Consider the following 18971-nt stretch of genomic DNA (forward strand, 5'->3'; position numbering starts at 1 on the left):
GAACAACCACTTGTGCCAGATGCCCTCGCTGCTTGAAGTGTGTCTATGTATCTAGGCTTGGGACCACAAAAAGGGAGCTACATTTAAGTTACTTTTGCATCAAGTAATGTCAACAGATGTTTACTCTTGAGCATTTTTATCTAATCATGAGCATTTCTGCTTGGATTATATGAGGCATGCACATAAATGGAGCGGTACATTGCTTGTTTAGTTTGTATTCCCAAGATTTCTTACACTAGCTATAATTGGTTTCTTATTGTTATTTTATTATTAACATCAGCGAGGGAAATAAAAACAGATAATAACCTTTGAAATTAATTATCAAACTTAATTAAACACAGGCAAATACACTCATCCGTTTGTAAAGATCTAACTAAGCCACTTATTAAAGGCGGCATCAAAAAGAACTTCAGACATTATAAAACAAGAAGACAGGGCTGCTGAGTGAGTTTATCTTTCCAATTGAAACCACTGGCGTTCCTTTGGACCATGAAATTATCATTTGTTCTGCGCGCGTACATCAAATGAGAGTTCAGGGCCGCGTCAGGACTGTTCGTTGCCGCCAAGCCATTTTAGCTACTTATCCGGTACAATCTCCATGCATAATTATATTTAGCTCAGATAGACAGGTAGTGAATGCACACGCTAATCTGAATCTGGCTGCAAAATGGCCCTGTTTATTTTACAAAAGTGCTGAATATAAATCCCTAATACTGTGCATCAGATTAAAGCATAATGTCACCTCTCCAGTAGACTTTTATAGGTTTGTAAGGGTGTAAACTAGGAATGCGTGATGAATAAATTTTAAAAGAAATCACGACTGAAATGGTTGCAGGTCACACTTACTGGGCTTTTATTCAACAAGTCTGTGTCTATTATGTGGTAATAAAAGCATGTTTCTTGGATCTAAGGCCAATAAATAGCATAAATTGTATCTTTTGGATTACATTTAAAATCCCAATTTGTAATGAGGCTATAATTATAATTAGATTAGCCCTGTTGTATTCTCACATAACACCACTAGATGCTATCTATGTTACTTGTGTCTGATAGTGTGCCAGCTTTGGCCTGAAGAAGACCAGAGAGTGCAGGTGGGTCTGAACAAAGACCAGGTGAGGAAAGGGGGGGGGGCTCAGGTCTCACATGTGCCATCTACTAGAAAAAAAAAAAAAGTAATAAACTAGATAAAGCATGTCCATGAACTATGAAGCCTCATTTAATTGTTTCTAATAAGAAAAAAGTGATCTGTCAATACGAGAAGAAACAATCAAGATTATTTTCAAAACAAAGGATTGTCTTATTGTTGTGCGCTAAGCTCCAGAGTATCTGACTCCACAGAAACTTTTAGAACCGTGTTCATCCAAACATTTAGCTAGACACAGTTTTTTTTTAGTGCTTATTTACATGCTAGTCTGAACCACCTTGGGAGTTCTCAATGCATTTGCAAGGCTGTGCGTGTGTAGAGCGCATTAAGCGAAAATAATGTAACCGGCATAGGAGATTACATTCTGTGACTTGCTTAAAACCATTAGAGAAGGAGAAAAGACGACCAAGCAGAGGGGATTAGGCTGGGCTGGAATGTGGAAGCGGCTGAACACAGCTGGGGGAGGTGGGAGAGAGAGGGTGGTGGGGTGGGGTGGGGGGTACAAGGGCGACATTGACAGCACCAGAAATACAGCGACTACAGCAGCCGGCCGCGTTCAGATGGCAAAGCGCCAGATGATTGTTCAAGAAACACAGAGGACAGACAGAGGATATTTAAAGATACAGAACAGGAGACGAGGCCCAGCAGAGATTTCATCAGTAAACAGTGGACCGAGAGCTTATACCACCAGCAACATCCTATCTTTAATGTGGGCTGCTGAGGAGAGGGAGAAGTGGCGGCGTCAGAAGAAGAAGAAGCCATCAGCATGAAAAAGCCCAGAGATACATGGAGCAGCCATTTTGATGACGTCATAGACGTAGCTCCACATGGGGGCGACGGAGAAGAGGGCTTAAAGCAACACTATGTAGTTATGGGTGTCAGATTAATCACTCTAGAATTTTGAAATAAACTTATAACTTTAAAAGAAACTACCCTACTCCCAACCATTTCTCATTATAATTCTTTATCACTCTGTAACTTTTTAGGTCACTCTACGAGAGGATAGTAGCTTACATATAAACATAAAATGAATGCTAATCAAAATGGCATTATTGTTACCTCATACATTTTCAAATACTAAAAATAATGTAATGGGCTTCAGCGATTACATTACATTGTAACTCGCTTAAAACCATTAGACATGTCGTTACAAAGTAGTTATGGAAGTCAAATGAATAACTCTGGATTTGATTTTGAATGGACTTATAACATGAAAAAATTATCTTTCTGTTACTCTTTATCGTTATTGAATTTTGTAGAGTACCTAGGACACCCTACAAGCTGCTAAGAGCGAACAAATAAAAATAAAATCAATGGTAATCAAAAACGGATTATTGTTAGATCATACATTTCTAAATATTAAAACAGATAATAACACACCTTTTAAGCTGTTCATACAGGTAGAAAAATCTACATGAATTTGACATCTTATGAACCAAAGCAGCAGGGGAGAGAGAGTGAAAGTTACATTGTGTTGCTTTAAAGTTGGGAACACGGGTGTGGCAATGACAAAGGGCTGCAGGTAGTATATGTACGCAGGCTGTACAAGCTAACCAAAAAATAGAACAAAATCAGAAACATACAATGAAGCTGTACACCCAGCAGGCATTGCAGTCAGCCAATTGTAAAAAGAAAAAAAAAAGAAAAGAAAAGGAAAATAACAAAAAGTACAAAATCAGGATGGAGATTTGAGATCTGGTTAGTATGAGGCAGCACACCTCAGTGGCTGGTTTCGTGTACAGCGCAGTGACATATACTGACCTGGGCTTGAGACAGCACTAGAAGAGGTGGGTTCAATAATTGCTACAGGGGAGGAGAAGGGGGGAGAGGGGAGGGAAAGAGGACATTCATGTATTATTAACAGAATGGAGACGTAAAATAAAAACTGAAAAGAATGCATGCAAGGACAAAAGGACAGAAGGATGGAGAACCGTGCGCACTAACAACTATAGAGTTTCGATGGTAAAAATGCAACCGCCACATGTTTTTAACTACATGCCTTATCCCCCACGGTGGCTTTGGACTCTCCCATCTAAGACAATAACAAGGAGAATCTGTGTGTGTGTGTGAATGCTCCGAAGGCCCTGAAGCAGTTTTCTAATAAAGCGGCAACTATAATCACACTTCCAAGCCTGGTGTATGCTAAAGAACCCGCTCGCCTTAACACTTTGAAGCGGCAGGCCCATGCTGAGCACAGTTACCAGCCATAATTTCATCTGCGTATGCTAGGTGGCTCTTAAATCTCACGCTTTTAATTTTATTTTCATGTCCTATGGATTATGGAGCAGCCCTACACTTTATGACCTCATTTTCCAGCACAGTGCTTTAGGGAAAAAGGGGGAACTTTAGTCTCTGTTTGATCCCTCCGAGGAGCTAATACCGGCCCAATCTGATTACCTTCTGAACTCATTTCGGGCTCTAGTTTGGGAACAGAGGACTTTTACAGAAAGATGGCAGCAGTTACACCAATCATCACCAAGCATTACATTATGAGCACTGACAGATGGAGTTGAAGATCTGCATGGTCAATCTCGACATATCAGTGCAAACGACACAGAGAAATTATTGATATCTAACACATTTCAAAACATATTCAGATGTTATAGTCAGTGTTCCAATTCATGCTTTTCAGAATGGTGAAAAATTAGGAGTGTTGTCATAGCAATAAATAAGGCATTATATCTTTTGAATGGTGAAAGGCCCTCAAAATGTCACACATAACAGGAAGCTGAAACCCATGAACAATGTCGAAGAACAGACAGTGGTCAAAGGGCAGTGAATTGAGTGCTGCCAGGTTAATGGAAATTCAAATACAAATACAATAATAGAGCACCACAGTTGTTCCTTAACATTAAAGGTTCACGATGTAACTTTTCTAGCAGGGGGAAACGCCACCTGCTTGTTCCCATGGATATGTTATCATTACAATGTTCTATAGCAGGTGTCTCCAACCTATTGCTCGGGAATTACCAGTAGCTCTCCAGCTCACCAAAGGATTTCTGAATTATACCTACTGTGCCGAATAAGTCAAATTTAATTGAATAAATGCTTATTTCCATTGTAAATGTACCATTTTGATGCCTAACTTTTTAAACTAATGACTAGATAATGGTTTATGTTCTATAGGCCTCTAACTGTACCTTGTCTGAGGCTTACCATGACTCTTATATTTCCTCCATTTCTGGCAACTGCTAAAACTAGTAGATCTCTGGCATTTTTGTTTTACACGATGTAGCTCCCAGGAGGAAAAAGGTTGGACACCCCCGTTCTATAGTATGACATTGAACCTATGTACCTTGCACTTATTACATTACAGGAAGTTTTATAGCTCAAAAATACCTAGAAAAAGATGCACTCTTACTCTGAGCGAGGTCGCCTCTCCACAGACCTAGCCTGTAAATTAGCTTAGTAAAATCACATTCATATCTTCATAGAGTTTGATGCCATATTGTGGAACATTCCAAGCCAAGAAATAACATCTCTGTTGAGGGATCCTCCACCAGGAAAGTTACATGTTAAAACTTTAGATGTAGTCTACAACTACTTAAAGACCACAGAGACTTGCCATTATCTATAAATAAGAAACACTGACTAAAAGGAAATAGCTGACAGCTCCTCAAAAATCTGTAACTTCAACTTGTCTTGTCTTGATGAATTATTGATCACTGAGCAATATAAACATGACGGCTTGACTGATCTGAAGTTCCAGCTAAATAATTTAATAAGACATCTTCTCGTTCGGTAAACAGACACTTAGTTCGCAATAAGCTGTGAGCAGATTTGCACCGTGACTCACTCGGAAGGTGACTGTACATATGTGTGTGTTGGAGATGGTAGAACTCGGTAGTACAGTGAGCCAGTGCTGAGACTCATGGGGACTTTTCTGCTTTGCTTCAGGCAGAAACCAGCAGGACTCAAACCAGCGGGTAGAGGAACTATTTATATACAGAGGGTCCATACCACCTTTTCCGAACTAGCACAAGGCAGAGGAGGGGGCACTGGGAAATGCTGGAGCCATGATTACACCTCACAAAGGAAAAGGGTAGGTTAGTATTCTGAGCTGCTGTATCTAGGCCATGTTGCGAGCCCCTTGTTACAGTTTCCATTTTAATCCATTTACACGCGTTCTCAATATGGACATTTCAATTGAAGGGCAAAAGGGAGAGCGGCGCCATCCATCCACAACATGCGAGCTCTGTAACAGTGTTGGCGTTAGCGACAGTACACTTGCTTTCATTTGATTTCATCACTTGAGTTGAAAGAGAGAATTGTGCGGGCACCTTTGTGTATTGATGAGCGATGATTAAATTTATCTTTTCATCCTCAAATGTTCCACTTTATGGGCTCCAGGGGGGAGAGGTGTGAGGTTTCTTTTGTGTGTACTAATTGATTTAAACCTGAGCTTCAATACACAGAGAATTAATTCAAGAGTTCTTCCAAGAGGTATAACTTAACTGCTATAACTTAAGATCTCTGCATCCAAGCTCCATATCATTGCTCCATACTTAATTGTCCCTGAGTGTAGAGCAGCACGCTAGTTTATGTGGTGTCATAAATGCCGCACACTGATGAAATAAAACACATGTCATTTAACAGCTTGTTCATTTGTGCATGTTGTATCCTCTGTTGTCTGGGTAAAAAGGGGCTTATTTAGATTAGTTATACAAGGAATTGTTAATGAGGGAACCACTTCTGACTGCATTAAAAAAATATATTTACTTATTTTTTAAGATGACAAAATGAGAGGGGGATTGTAAGAAAATACAGCAGTGGGGGACAACTTTAAATGTTCAGTAAACTAAATTTTGTGAAACATTTGGGGAGTCTCAAAGTCTCTTTTGACTTCCAAACTAAGACGAGAGTATATTGATTAAAGTCTTTCAGATGTAAGGTGATATTGATCTGTAATAAAAACCTTTCTTAGGTCCTCTTAATGCAACTTCCAGGAAGTGAGTGGTTCGGCAGTTTTGTCTGTTAAGAGTTCATATCAGTTATGTACAAACTGGCTCCCGCTGGGACTGTGGGTGTTTCTGTTCCCAATCCTGAGCCAAATCATGACTTATTCATCCTATGTCCTTTTAATGGTGGCCAGACTATGCATCATCATGTGGGTCTGCACGGGCTGGTCATCCAGGGATGAGTCCTGCAGCGGAGCAGCTGGCTGCTCTTACAGGGTGGGTGTGGAGTGGGAGTGGATTCAGCCCATTGCCCGCTGGACCGCTAAACGAAAGCTCGCTTCATGACCAAATACTTCCTCATTGCACTTCGCCTGTGAAATGTTAATGGGCTTTCTGATTGCCTGAATATGGAAATGCAGGCATTTCTATGATAGGTAAATGGCACAACACCATAAGGGCGCTTTTGGGAAAATAAAAGGATACTGAAAGCTCAACCTGCTTCATTCATTTAATAAGAATATTCACAGTCAAAACGCTTTCCATTTGGGCAAAAAGGCCTATTAACTTGAATGTGATTGACTAGTCCTAGGTAACCACCTGGATGGGGGCACACACTGTTATTATCACACACCCACATTTTGGAGTTCACCTTTAGCTCCCCTCTCCCTGCATTGCTGTAGTATGACTCAGGTAACAATCACAGCAAGCGACAAACAACATCATCAACAACCTGAGCAGATGAGGAGACACGTCAAAATGACACCTACACATCCTCTGATTGATACGCACAACAAACCAGCACAATGTTCATTAAGCAACAAGCCCCCAATGTGTGTGTATGTGTGAGAGCCCGAGGGGATGCCGAGCCATGACAAAGAGGCGGTCTCTCTCCCCGGCTATCAGTCTCTTCCGATTACAGCACAGTGGGGTGAAGAGCTGAGGATGGGGAAATGAGGGGGACCAGGCATACAGAAAAAAAAAAAATCTCCAAGGCTAAGCCGAGGTGGGCCAGGGGATAAGAGCTTGACCAATTAAGCTGGAGGACTCCGGAAAAGAAATTGGAGTGAGCAGTCTCAGTCTTTTCATCAAACTTCACTTCCATCTCACACATGAAATGGCAAGTTGAAATGGTGGGGATTGTCAGTTTGGTGATTGGTAAATCACAGGCTGAAATTATTAAGGAACGGGGGAGGGAGTGAGCAGTGAGCAGGGCTTCCGGAAGGCAACATGGTGACATTTAGAGCGATTCACCAGCAGCAACTGCACACCCCAAAAATCTAATTTTGTTTCTGACGAGCCTTGGTGCATTCTGATGTTATATCTTCAGCCAGTGCAGTTACATTTTAACTAATGTTGTTGTGTTAATCCAGGCCAGAGACTCACTCACAATTTGAACCAGTCATATTAATGCTGTGTCCTTAAGCAAGACATTTCAAAAGCCTTGCCAGTAAAATAATGTGATTATGTCTGGCTGGGGTGAGTAGAAGGGGCCTTACTCACAGATTTGTAACACTCACATAGGAAGAGGATTAATAATGCAAAAAAAAAGAAAAAAAAGAAAGAAAATACATATTGCAACAAATTTCTTCTGTATAACTCACCTAATGTTGGCAACAGAAGTTATCTAAATAAATTCTTGTTCTTATTTAGCATCTGGCTGAACTGCAAACATACTCAGGCAGTTATTATATTGGACAGACATTATCAGTGGTCCACTTAAGAACACAATTTTGTCTCCAACAGCAGTAGCCGTAACTGTATCATGTATTAGTGAGATGACTACAAACCGCAGCCTGAGGACCACTGTGGAGTTCTGTTGTTTGCATATCTCGTTTGGGTCTTATGAGCTCGAAGGAGTGAAAAATTATCATTATTTTTTGCACAGCGAGGGCCCCAGGTATGAAAATGAACACTGCACGAAGACTTGATATTGGGGGAATTAACAGCATTTGCATGGTAATAAAACACTTGAATTTAGATGGTACCAGAAAAAGAAATATTACCATTCATTTTGCTGCTAACATCTGCCCACATAAACAAGTTGAAAATACTTTATAGTGTCATATTTGTGAATGTTTTGTCATTTTCACCACAAGTAAATTGCAAAAAACAGCCAAGTGTGGGGCTTGCGTCTCTTTTGTTTATTAAATTGGATTTTTTCTTAGCAGCAAGTGCATCAATTTGAGCCCACACAGTGCACATTGTTTCAAATTGACTGATTCCTTTTCAGCGACTGATTAAACAAGAGTGTAATGATTCCCTCAGAAAGCTGATACTGCACTAGACATGATTGTTTCTCTCTTGTAGGTACTTTGCAGGTCACTTTAATCCACATGAAAATAACGCAGGTTGAAAGACTGTGTCAGAACTTTCTCTGTAAATCCAGGTTTGGGTGAGGCATTTGATCCTTGTGGTCAGATGTAGACTATTACACAAAATTGTCTCTTCTAAGGGTTTAGCCATGTTAGAATGTTGTTACCTACTCAAAAACATACTTGGAGTTGTGTTTTGTTTGATTCATACGCTTGAATAACCCCTTGCTAATCTGTCTTCGTCTCCAAAGCTTAAAATACTCAGTTCCACCTTGTAATGTCATGAAGCAGTAGTTTTCAAATTAACAGTTACCTTTTACCTGTTATTCAGCAGAGATAGACAATTTCAGTGATGAAATCATCCAGATGATTCAAATGAAGGTGTATGGAGTTTAAAAAGACAGTGGAACACTTCCTGACTGACTTCCTGTATTGTAACATGACATCACAAGGTAGGTTTGTGTGTTAAACGTGTGTGAATGAAACAAACACAACTCCTGGTATATTTTGAGTAAACAACATTATAACATACTGCGTAACGTTGGCCCTTTAAATCTCAGAATGCACAAATAAAACACATCTTTCATTTTACATTTGGCTACAGCAGGTGGGCCAATTCATTAGTATATTTGCTGATGACAAGCTACTGCAGAATTGAAAAGCAAATTTGTTTACTTTTGTACAAAGAAGGATTTTCAGGGTCAACACAGTTCGTCTCCTCAAAGCTAATTGTGTGCCGCTCCATGGACTAAAATAAAAGCACTAGGCAAGCTTGAGAAAAAGGGATTTACAACAAAGAACATAGTAACCTTTCAAGTTTAATGAATACTATTTTGGTTCTGATCCTTTAAGATGGTTTTGAAGTAACTTTATTATTCTCCACTGCTAAGATAACTTTGAATTATATGTATTACAAAGACAATGCAAAGCTAAGCTAAAGCCCTGTGCATTTGCCGTACTTGCAATTAGACTTTTTCTCAACTAGAGAAATGACCTATACTAATTCTGATACCACAGTTATGATTTAACAATATTACGCAAACTGACTTTTGTGAGCTTTAAGCCATGTTTTAATGCTTTTACCTCATCAAAAACATACATGGAGTTATGTTTTGTTTCATTCACACATGTTTGGTTACCTATTTTTAGTCTAGCTATATCTCCAAAGCTCAAAGCTACCTTTTACCTTTTGTTCAGTAGAGATTGGCAATTTCAGGTCTGAAATCATCCAAATGATTCTAGTGGAGGTGTATGGAGTTTAAAAAGTCTTGTATAGTAGTTCTGTCACAAATAAAGAATATTCAACAACTATAGAACTCCAACTTCCTCTTATATATAGCATATATTCTCAGTACTGATACTTGTTTAAATGAGTACCTTCTTTTGATACTAGTCCCAGTATTGATTAATGTCTGGGTATCGATTCTTTTGACAACCCTTTACAGTGTGCAGAGTAAATGCATAGACTCTTTCATTGCAGATTCATTGTACTTGAAATTCCACAGCTATTGTGTTTTGTTTTGCGATCATGAATTATTCTCTGGCATTCGATCTTGACATAATCTATGGACATAATTTTGGCTGGCTATCCTCCCTACTGTTCTTTTGGCTTCCCACCATGCACACAAACAGAATATCTCCACTACAGACCGCCCATGCTGAGCTGTGAGTTAGAATGCACCCTAGTGTATGACGCCCTATCAAACATGCATGGTCTTGTTCCGCTTCTCCTTGTTCATCGATAGCTATTGACTGCTTCTAAAATAGCCATCCAAAGTCACCCCAAGTGAAATGTAACCTCTGGGTTTTGTTATTTGTGGCAGTGCGGCGATGAGAGGCACGGTGCAGCGATTGACGTGCCATTTCTCATTAAGAACTACAACAGCTACGGGACTTTTCTGCCATTAGAGCAAATCATGAGTGTGTATGGGGGGATGGAAGGACAGACCAGTGTGTAACCGATAAGGCGGTGAGATAGGAAGGAAGACAGGAAGTGCCGAGATAAAGACAAAGAAGAGAGAGTGTCGAGCTTTTGGTGGCACGGGCTTCTTTTCCTGCTTTGAGGCCTGCTACTGTCACGTTAAGATCACCCATTTGGGGATCAGAGTCAGGCCTTTGATGTTCTTTGTGAATATGCAAACAGCTGCATATAGAGTGTCCCTTTGACAATTGCCATCGCTACAGAAATATCTTTTTGTATTGTTGAGTGCGCTGGCCTGGTTCGTACCACACTATCATCAGACAGTGCCTGCGCATAACTGCTGAATAATTTAATTCACCTGTTCATATTTCATCACAGAATCAAATGCAAATTTATTACCGAGTGTTGTTATAAAACTAGTAGAGAGTTCTGTTTTTCATTACAATGCCACAGAAGCCTGAGATTTTGCATTACATTTTCATCATCTTCATTGTTCCTTCTTCGTACAAGCCCAGATCTCACTTGAACCATTCTATCTCTATCTTCAAAACATCTACTAACTTCACTTGGCTATCCAATATACTAATTCCTTATTCAGTTCTTAGCAGTGCTCAGTTACTATGCCTCCTGTCTGACCGGTGAGGGTAGAAAGGTCCCTACTTACTTAGTAGATCTGTAACACTCACACAGGGAGATAATTAATAATGCATAAAACTGTAATAAATAAATACATAAATAAAATACATATTGCAACTAATTTCTTCATATTGAATAACTCATCCAATGCAAGAGGAGTTATCTAAATGACTCAAATAATCTCACTTGAGCCATTCTTATGTCTATCAAAACATCTAACTTGACCTGTCTAGCCGATATACTAATTCCTTATTCAATTCTTGGCACTGCTCAGTTACTATAGCTCCTGTCTTTTCCTTTAGTGTCTCAGTCCATTCAGTATAGACAGCACTGACTGCATCTCGTATTGATCATGTCATTCATGCCAAGAACAGGCCATTTATATCCAGAAGTTATTACTAAAACATATTCCTTGTCTTTTAATTGACCTCATTACCGACCATGGCCGAAGGCACCGCAGTGGGAATAATTGTCTGTCTGGCTATTTCAAAGGTGCCTATTAAAAATATAATGGGCTTATTATACTTCCGCGCTCAATAAAAAGCATTGATCAGACATTGAATGAGAGCTGGAGCCAATGACAAATGACGTACAGTAAGTGGATGCCTTTCCTTTCCCTTGAGTAGAACTGGTGTCAAACAGACCAGCTGGAACCAAGATTTTGGAGTTACATTACACAATTTCTATGCAAATATCCATTGTTAACTGGGATTGGTTTACGTCTTTCCAGAGCATACAAATCAATTTACTTGGACATAAACTCATAGAAAGCTATTTAGTTTGAGGTACTGAGACAACATACAAAATCATGTCACAAACCCTTGATTTCTATATGCAGTGCATTTTTAATAAACAAAATAATTAAGCATTGCAGGTTTTGGTCATGGTTCCCCGTTTACTATGGCATATTGTCTGTATTCTTTGTGTTTTGTATTGGTCATAGCACTTTCTATTGTAACGCTGTCCCAAAATCAAGTGCTGGAATTAAAGGGAGTGAAAGAAGAAGCCATTTGGTCCTTGAATGGGCTGTGTAACCTCACATACAATCACAGGGCTTTGTGTGCGATGAAAGCCCTACACTGTGAGTCATACACCACTTTGACAGAGTTTGACGAGCCTGCTGCTTTTGGGCTGTAATTAGGATACATTTACATTATGAAGAGAAATGTGTATTTTTCAATAACATGAGAGAACTGTGAGAGCTAGCAGCAACCCACATGCCCTTGTACTTACTTAGGAAGAAAAAGTCAAAAGACTCTACTGAAAATGGTTGGTTTTGAATCAACAACACTTGAAAAAAAAACAAAACAAAAAAAACAGACTTTGTCAAATTCAGGTACATCGTGACACCACAATATACAAAGACATGTAATACTAGTATGAAGACGTTACTGAGGGCAGATTACAAAAGCAATGGGGCGTTCGCTTATTAACTTTCCAATTAGCAATTTATAGCGAAGAGCAAATCTGTGCATAGTTGAAACGAAAACAGGCTTGAAAACTGAACTTAAAAATTATGAACGTTGGTTGAAAATAAATATAATGACTTTACAAGGTGTGTCCAGGAAGTAATGACATTTTAAGAAGTCTTTGATTGTGAAAATTGTGTCTTTCTAAATATGCACCTTTTGAATGTTCACAACCATCCAGGCGATTTTTCCACTCTTCAAAGCATCTCTGGAGGTCTTCAAGTGAGGAAGCGTTATGCTCACTTTCTGGACACACCTTGTATATAGAAGTCGCCCTGAGGTACAGGTCCTGCTGCTGGGCTAGGCTCCTCACTGCATGCATTAAAAGGCATATTGGCACATTGCAATATACATTTATATGGATAATATGGATATATTAGATTAGTCATGCCCATTGTGTAGCAAAGGAGTGTGAGATATACTGTATATAGATGAGCAATCTGGCCCCAAACTTTGTTCAAAATAAATGAACTATTTTTTTGAAGGTTAGGAAAATAAAAAATAGAGCGGAAATAGAGTGTTATTTTGATTTTGATGTGTGAAAAAAACTGCATGCAACAGATTTAAACAAGCTGACAACAGTAAAATGTGTTGTAAAACTACATACTGGTGCTCCTTCATCTTGTAACCTAGATCCTCTGAAGTGACAAGAAACATTTTCGTCTCCCAAGATGATCACACCTAATTTGCGCTTTTCCCTTTACAATGTTTTTAAATTACAATCCAATTTCCCATCTAAATCTCATTAAAACTTTATATTTGATCCAGATGATACACGCCAACATTGTTCACCACATTTTGGTCACAAGCAGAAAAGCAAATAGACTGGACTTACGAGCGAGAGACACGCTGGCGTTGGCTGTCCCCATCTTGTTGGTGGCGACGCATGTGTAGTTGCCGTAGCGATCTTCTGTCATGTTAGTCACTGTCAGCACTGATCTGGAGCTGACACTCCTGATGTCAATGCCCTGGCCCTTGATAATCCTGGAAGCACAGAAACATTACACTGAATGGAGATGATCTTTTAAACACATAACACATAAAATTAACTAACTTCATTAAAACCTCAGAAGATTTTTGTTAATGAACCTTTTAATATGTTTGAGCCAAAAAGAATAACTTAAAAGTGCAAAAGGTCAATAATAGTTTGAGGGCTGAACACTATGAGGATTTTTAATATTGTTTTAACTAGAAAACATTGTGAAATTGTATCCAGTACTCTATGTACATTTTCAACAAATCCATTTATATAGACATTAGTGAGAATACTGAATTGCATAGTTGATAAACTAATACAAGACTCCTATGTATTTCAGACGTAAACTGTATAAAAATGGAATAAGTGGAGTGTGTTGTCACCCATAGCGGTTGGCTCCAGTCAAATGAAGCTCATGAGGCCGGCAGTTATAGGATCTAATTTGGAGCAGGGGTAACTCCAGTTAGAGAGAGGAGAGACAATTTTTCATCAATCAAGTAGAGTCGAGGCTTGATTCTCACTTCTTATTTGGAACGCGGCGGCTAGCGGGTTATACTAGGCTATGATTTCAGAACATGATGTCTGATGCTTGTTGATGTCTAAACTAAGGGATTTTATACGTAATAAGACTCTATGTACCCTGTATTTTATTCTTTGCATATTATAAAAGCAGCCTTTACATTTCAGATTATAATTCAAATGTGATTGCCCCAGGTTAAAACAGAGTTGATCACATATGTCCATCACTTCATCCCCATCTTTAACACATCTTGTCTCGCCTTGTTCAATGCATCGCAGCTGTGGAGGGGTGCTCTGGAGGAGGCTGGGGTGACCTGCGGGTGTCACAGCTGGGTGCCACTTGACACACTCATCTTTTTGTTGCAGGTGCTGGGATCAGAAAACCTCCCACTCCAGTTGTACGTGGCATCTGTGCAGTCACGATGACAAATGCTTCCTTGTTTACTCGGGGAGATGATGATATTTAACAGGCTTTCAGGTCTGTCTATTGTTTTTTCCGTTGTTAATGCCTGACTGTCAAATACCAACGTGTAGAGTAGAGTGATGCTATTTCTTGGTCAGTTTCGCAGTTGGCACTAGCTTTTAACTCTAGCGAAAGGATACGGTTGTGTGGCGGCTCCACTTGTGCCCTTTGTAAACTGCGGTCTGGCTGGACTGAGTGAGAAGCGCTCCCAGTTGACGCAGTGTGACCTTGTGTGCAGGAAAAAATGCTGTTTCTATTTGAGAACTCCAACACATTTGAACAAAGCACTTACTCTATACTTTGCCAAAAGCCCCATAGACATTTGTATTTGTTAACAAGGAGTTAAATCTGCACCTGGTTTATACAGCAACAAAACTTTTATTAAAATTTTATGCCTGCGGAAGTTTAAAGGTGCACTACGTAACTTTTAAGGCGGAGGGTCCACTATTTGCTTGTCTCCATGGAGATGCTATTTCTTTGCCTAGAATGCTCCACAGTAGGGGATTAAACATATCTCCCTTGCATTTGTTCAATTACAGGTGTTTTATTCCTCAAAAACACCTTAACAATTCTTTATGTCCAGGCTTGCTTCTCCATTGATCTGACCATTAAACTGTCTCATTGTGACAGACAATCACCACCAGAAAGTTACAGAGTGCCCCTTTAAAAAGCAATATTAAGATGTAAAAGTCAAAATATGATTCAAAAATAAAAAGAAAAATAACTCAACACCCACTCATGTCTACTCAGTCATCAAAGCTTTGTCATCTTTGCAAAGGTTTACTTGTCAAAACTGTCTCTCAGCTTCTGATAAAGGCAAGCTGGCAGCGGTTCTGTGCTGATATGAATTCAAAAGCCTTAATTTTTATTCCCCAAAACGAATGGGAACGTATATACAGATGTGTCTGTCTGTGCTACATTGAACCTACACGTCTGGAGTGCTCGTATTAATGGGCTTTTCATGATGAGGCATAAATGAAGAAATCACATTTTAGTCATGCAAGAAGTCACAAAAAGCCCAAGTCCTCGAATTAAGTAAAGACTAGAATCATGGCAACTTGCCTCCTTAGCAATTGGAATAAATTGAATCCAACCCATAATTACAATTAGCACAGTGTGAGCTCATGATTGAAATTGTGCTCGCCAGGAGTGGCTAAATGACGAGTAATGGGGGTAATTTGGTTTTTAAATTCAAGGAGTGACACTTGAATGTTGCCTGATTGATGTATGTGCAGCGAATGATTTAAGGGCGTCACAGGCAAACAGTATATTAGGATGCAAGGTGAGCATGCAGCACAAGCGCTTGTTACATCCGCGTGGCGTCTTCTCCCCAGGCGGCCCGCTTATGGGAAAACAAACTAATCACATGTCTTCCCCTGACTAATATCTGCCTTAATGCCAGCAATTAGGGCTCGTACTACTGCACTCAAATGGAAGCTTTACACATAGTAATAGTGTGTCCTCCATTTTAGTCTGCTCGGGGAATGTACAGGTATTGTAAATAAAAGCAGAGCTCTCTCACCTCACTGCAACACTGGTATGATTTTCTGCTCGGTTCTGACTTTTCTGTTTTGCCTTGTATGCATAGTGTCTGTTTGTCTGGGTGGGTTTCCTCCATTTTCCCCTATCAGCCTAAAGCATTTACGGGTTATTCCCCCAGCGAGGTGTCCCAACCAAATCTTAATCGAGATCTGGCGATCCCCAGTGCTAAATGTGGCCGCCCACTCTGACACGTACAACAAAGTTTTATATACGGACAATAAATAATACCTCATCTATATGAAAGGTGCATTGTGTAACTTTTCTGGTGGAGGCCCCATGAGAAGCTTTTCTTCATGAAGATGTTATTGCTTTACCTGGAATGTTTTACAATATTAAATCTTCAAAGAGACCAAACCAGACCAAGTTATAGCTCAGCTCTGTGGAAAGGCAACCTCACTCACTGCCAGAATGCCTGTTTTTTTAGCTTTGAAGGTATTTTTTTTTAGCTAAGAAACCACCTGTGATTGAATAATGTGCGGTAGAGCTGTTTAATGACATATAGAAACAAGAAAATGATGGACGCCCAACCAAAAAGTTACATAGTGCACCTGTAATGTAATCGTATTGATTTGATTTTAGTACTACCATTTGCTGGTTCTAGTAAAAAAAAAATTGCAGCTTTTTACAGACCTATTTATTTAGAGCACGCTCTTACTATTGGGGCTCACATTCAATTTACAATTACGACTCTGTTTCACGAAATATAAATATATATATATATATATTTGAACCTGAAATGAGCTTTGTGATTTTATTGTGCAGTAGCAGTCAGCTCTACACTGCCCTTAAAATACATTTGGTGAAGCATTTTATTTTGTATCAGTGACTCCATTCATTCACATTCAAATGGGTTCTGCCATCTCTGTGTGCTTTTGTTATACCTGCTATTGTCATTTCCAGATGCATGATTTGATTGCACACAAAATATTCAACCTGGTGTTAAAATGAGTTCAACTGAGCAAGAGAGAGGCTCCTATAATCATACAGCTCAGTAGAAACAAAATACTGTAATCTTTTTAGGCTGTTACCACCATTGTGTTGGAATATAAAAGTAAAATCAAGCAAGCCAAGCATCTGTAGTGCCTAAAATCTGTATTGAAAAATGTGTCATTTTTATCAGAATATCACAAAAAATAATATGTTTCACAGTAATTCTATGGCATTGCTGTTTTTACATCAGCTTGTTTAACATGGAATGCTCCAATATTAAGAGATAGCAACACTGCCATAAGGCTAAAATAAAGATGATAGTTTAAGAACACAAAATGTCACAGTGATAATAATTAGTGTTATAACATTTTAAAACCAGGATTAAAGTTGGATATTACACAAAATGGATTCTTGTGAGCTTTAAGCCATGTTAGAACATTATTACCTCATAAAAAACATCCCCAGAGTCGTGTTCTTTCCATTCACACATTTGAGTTTCCTCTATTATTAGTCTGTCTACATCTCCAAAGATCAAAACACTCAGTTTAACCTTGTGATGTCATGTAGTGTTACTTTTCAAGTTAACAGCATCCTGTTACTTTTTGTTCAGATTGGAAATTCCAGTGCTGAAATCATCCAAATGATTCCAGTGAAGGTGTATGGAGTTTAAAAACACAGTGGAGCACTTCCTGTATTACCAAATGACATAACAAAATGGAAGTGTTGTGGAGTGTTCTCCGTACGAGAGAAGAATGCAGCCTAAATATACAGAGTTTGTGTGAATGAAAGAAACCACTGAGAAAACTACATTATAAATAGAGCAGAAAAAAGCACAATATAGGCCCTTTAAAAAAAGGAAAGGTTTCTGTCTCACCAGTGTTATTTGGATTAAATTTCAACATTTAAATAAATACATAAATAAATAAATAAATAAAACATAATAAAAGAGAAAACAACATGCAACTCAACTGTTCTAATGTTTTCCCCTTTTCATATAGTATTCAAAGTTGTGTTTTGAGTGATTCATGCATGGTTAATCTTTATTGTCCTGTATTCAAGCTGCTACTGCTCTGAAAATTGCCATTTTCATCGACCCCCATATGTGAGAAAACGATGATGGATTCAAAATACTTGTTAATAAGATTCTTTGTTATGCATAAAATCCCCCAAACAGCTCGTCCAGTGCTACATGTAAACTGATGAAAGCTGCAAATATTACTGTGTATGTTATTATCAGTATTTCTAAAATAGACATACCTTTTCTCCCCCTTGTACCACTCAAACGTGGGGACTGGCACAGCTGCAGCCTCACACCTGAGCACTCCCGTGCGCCCCAAACTCACCCCGTTACTCTTCATCTCGTGGATAGACGGGGCAACTGGGAGGGACAAAAACAAAGGAGGAGGTTAGACTTAGTACTAGGCCCGTCATGATAACACATTTTGAAGTGTGATATATTGCTGAAGAAAATATAAACAATAATACTGAAACTATTTCAGGTCACTGACACAACAGATCGAGAATATCACCCCAATTAGAACACATTTCTTTTGACTTCTCCATTACTTATGAAGAATTATTTTATTTTATTTTATACTATATAACACAATGTTTTGTTTGCCTTTTTATTCCTGTAAGCTCTGCTATTCTTGGAAATAGTTTAGTTTTTCATTTTTCCTTTAACTTTTTCTTTCTATCTTTAAATAGTGAAAACACCTTTAAGGGACATCGATTGAGTAATACATTATAGATACTAAATTTGAACTTGAAGAAATCTGTCTGTAAAATAATAAATGGAGAAAAAAGTGAAAAAAAAAAAAAAATTCTAAATCTGCAATATTGTTAAAAATCAAAGCTGCAATAAATAAACAGCAGAATGAAACACAATACATCACATCTGTAATGAGTCAAAGAAGTAATTTTTCCAACCGTTTACAGATTACATTTTTATCAAAAAGTCAAAATAAAAAAATAAATATTTATCCCAAATTTAAAAAAATAAATAAATAATGCTCCAGCTTCATATATTGAGAGAGAAGGCAATATAGTAAGTATTGACAGGCGTATCTAGTAGGTTTACATGCAGCTCTATACTAGCATTACAACTGTATTAAGTCCAAATTACACAGCAGACTGAGACCTGGGGAGAGAAAAAGGCATC

At 38.7% G+C, this 18971-nt stretch overlaps 1 protein-coding gene across 2 annotated transcripts in view; it reads right to left on the reverse strand.

Annotated features, from left to right (window-relative positions):
- Window positions 1-18971, reverse strand: part of negr1 (neuronal growth regulator 1) — a 162908-nt gene that overhangs the window by 39407 nt on the left and 104530 nt on the right. The window contains exons 5-7 of one of the 2 annotated variants that reach the window (XM_055164863.1): window positions 18068-18188; window positions 13216-13364; window positions 2906-2947 (exon numbers count right to left, since the gene is read on the reverse strand). In XM_055164863.1, coding sequence (XP_055020838.1) covers window positions 2906-2947; window positions 13216-13364; window positions 18068-18188 — 312 coding nt within the window. The remainder of the gene's footprint in view (window positions 1-2905; window positions 2948-13215; window positions 13365-18067; window positions 18189-18971) is intronic. The other variant, XM_020924841.2, reaches the window with a different exon arrangement.

This window comes from Boleophthalmus pectinirostris, unplaced genomic scaffold (genome assembly GCF_026225935.1).
Source record: "Boleophthalmus pectinirostris isolate CB_2022bp ecotype Guang Dong unplaced genomic scaffold, ASM2622593v1 HiC_scaffold_7, whole genome shotgun sequence".
Taxonomy (NCBI): Eukaryota; Metazoa; Chordata; class Actinopteri; order Gobiiformes; family Gobiidae; genus Boleophthalmus; species Boleophthalmus pectinirostris.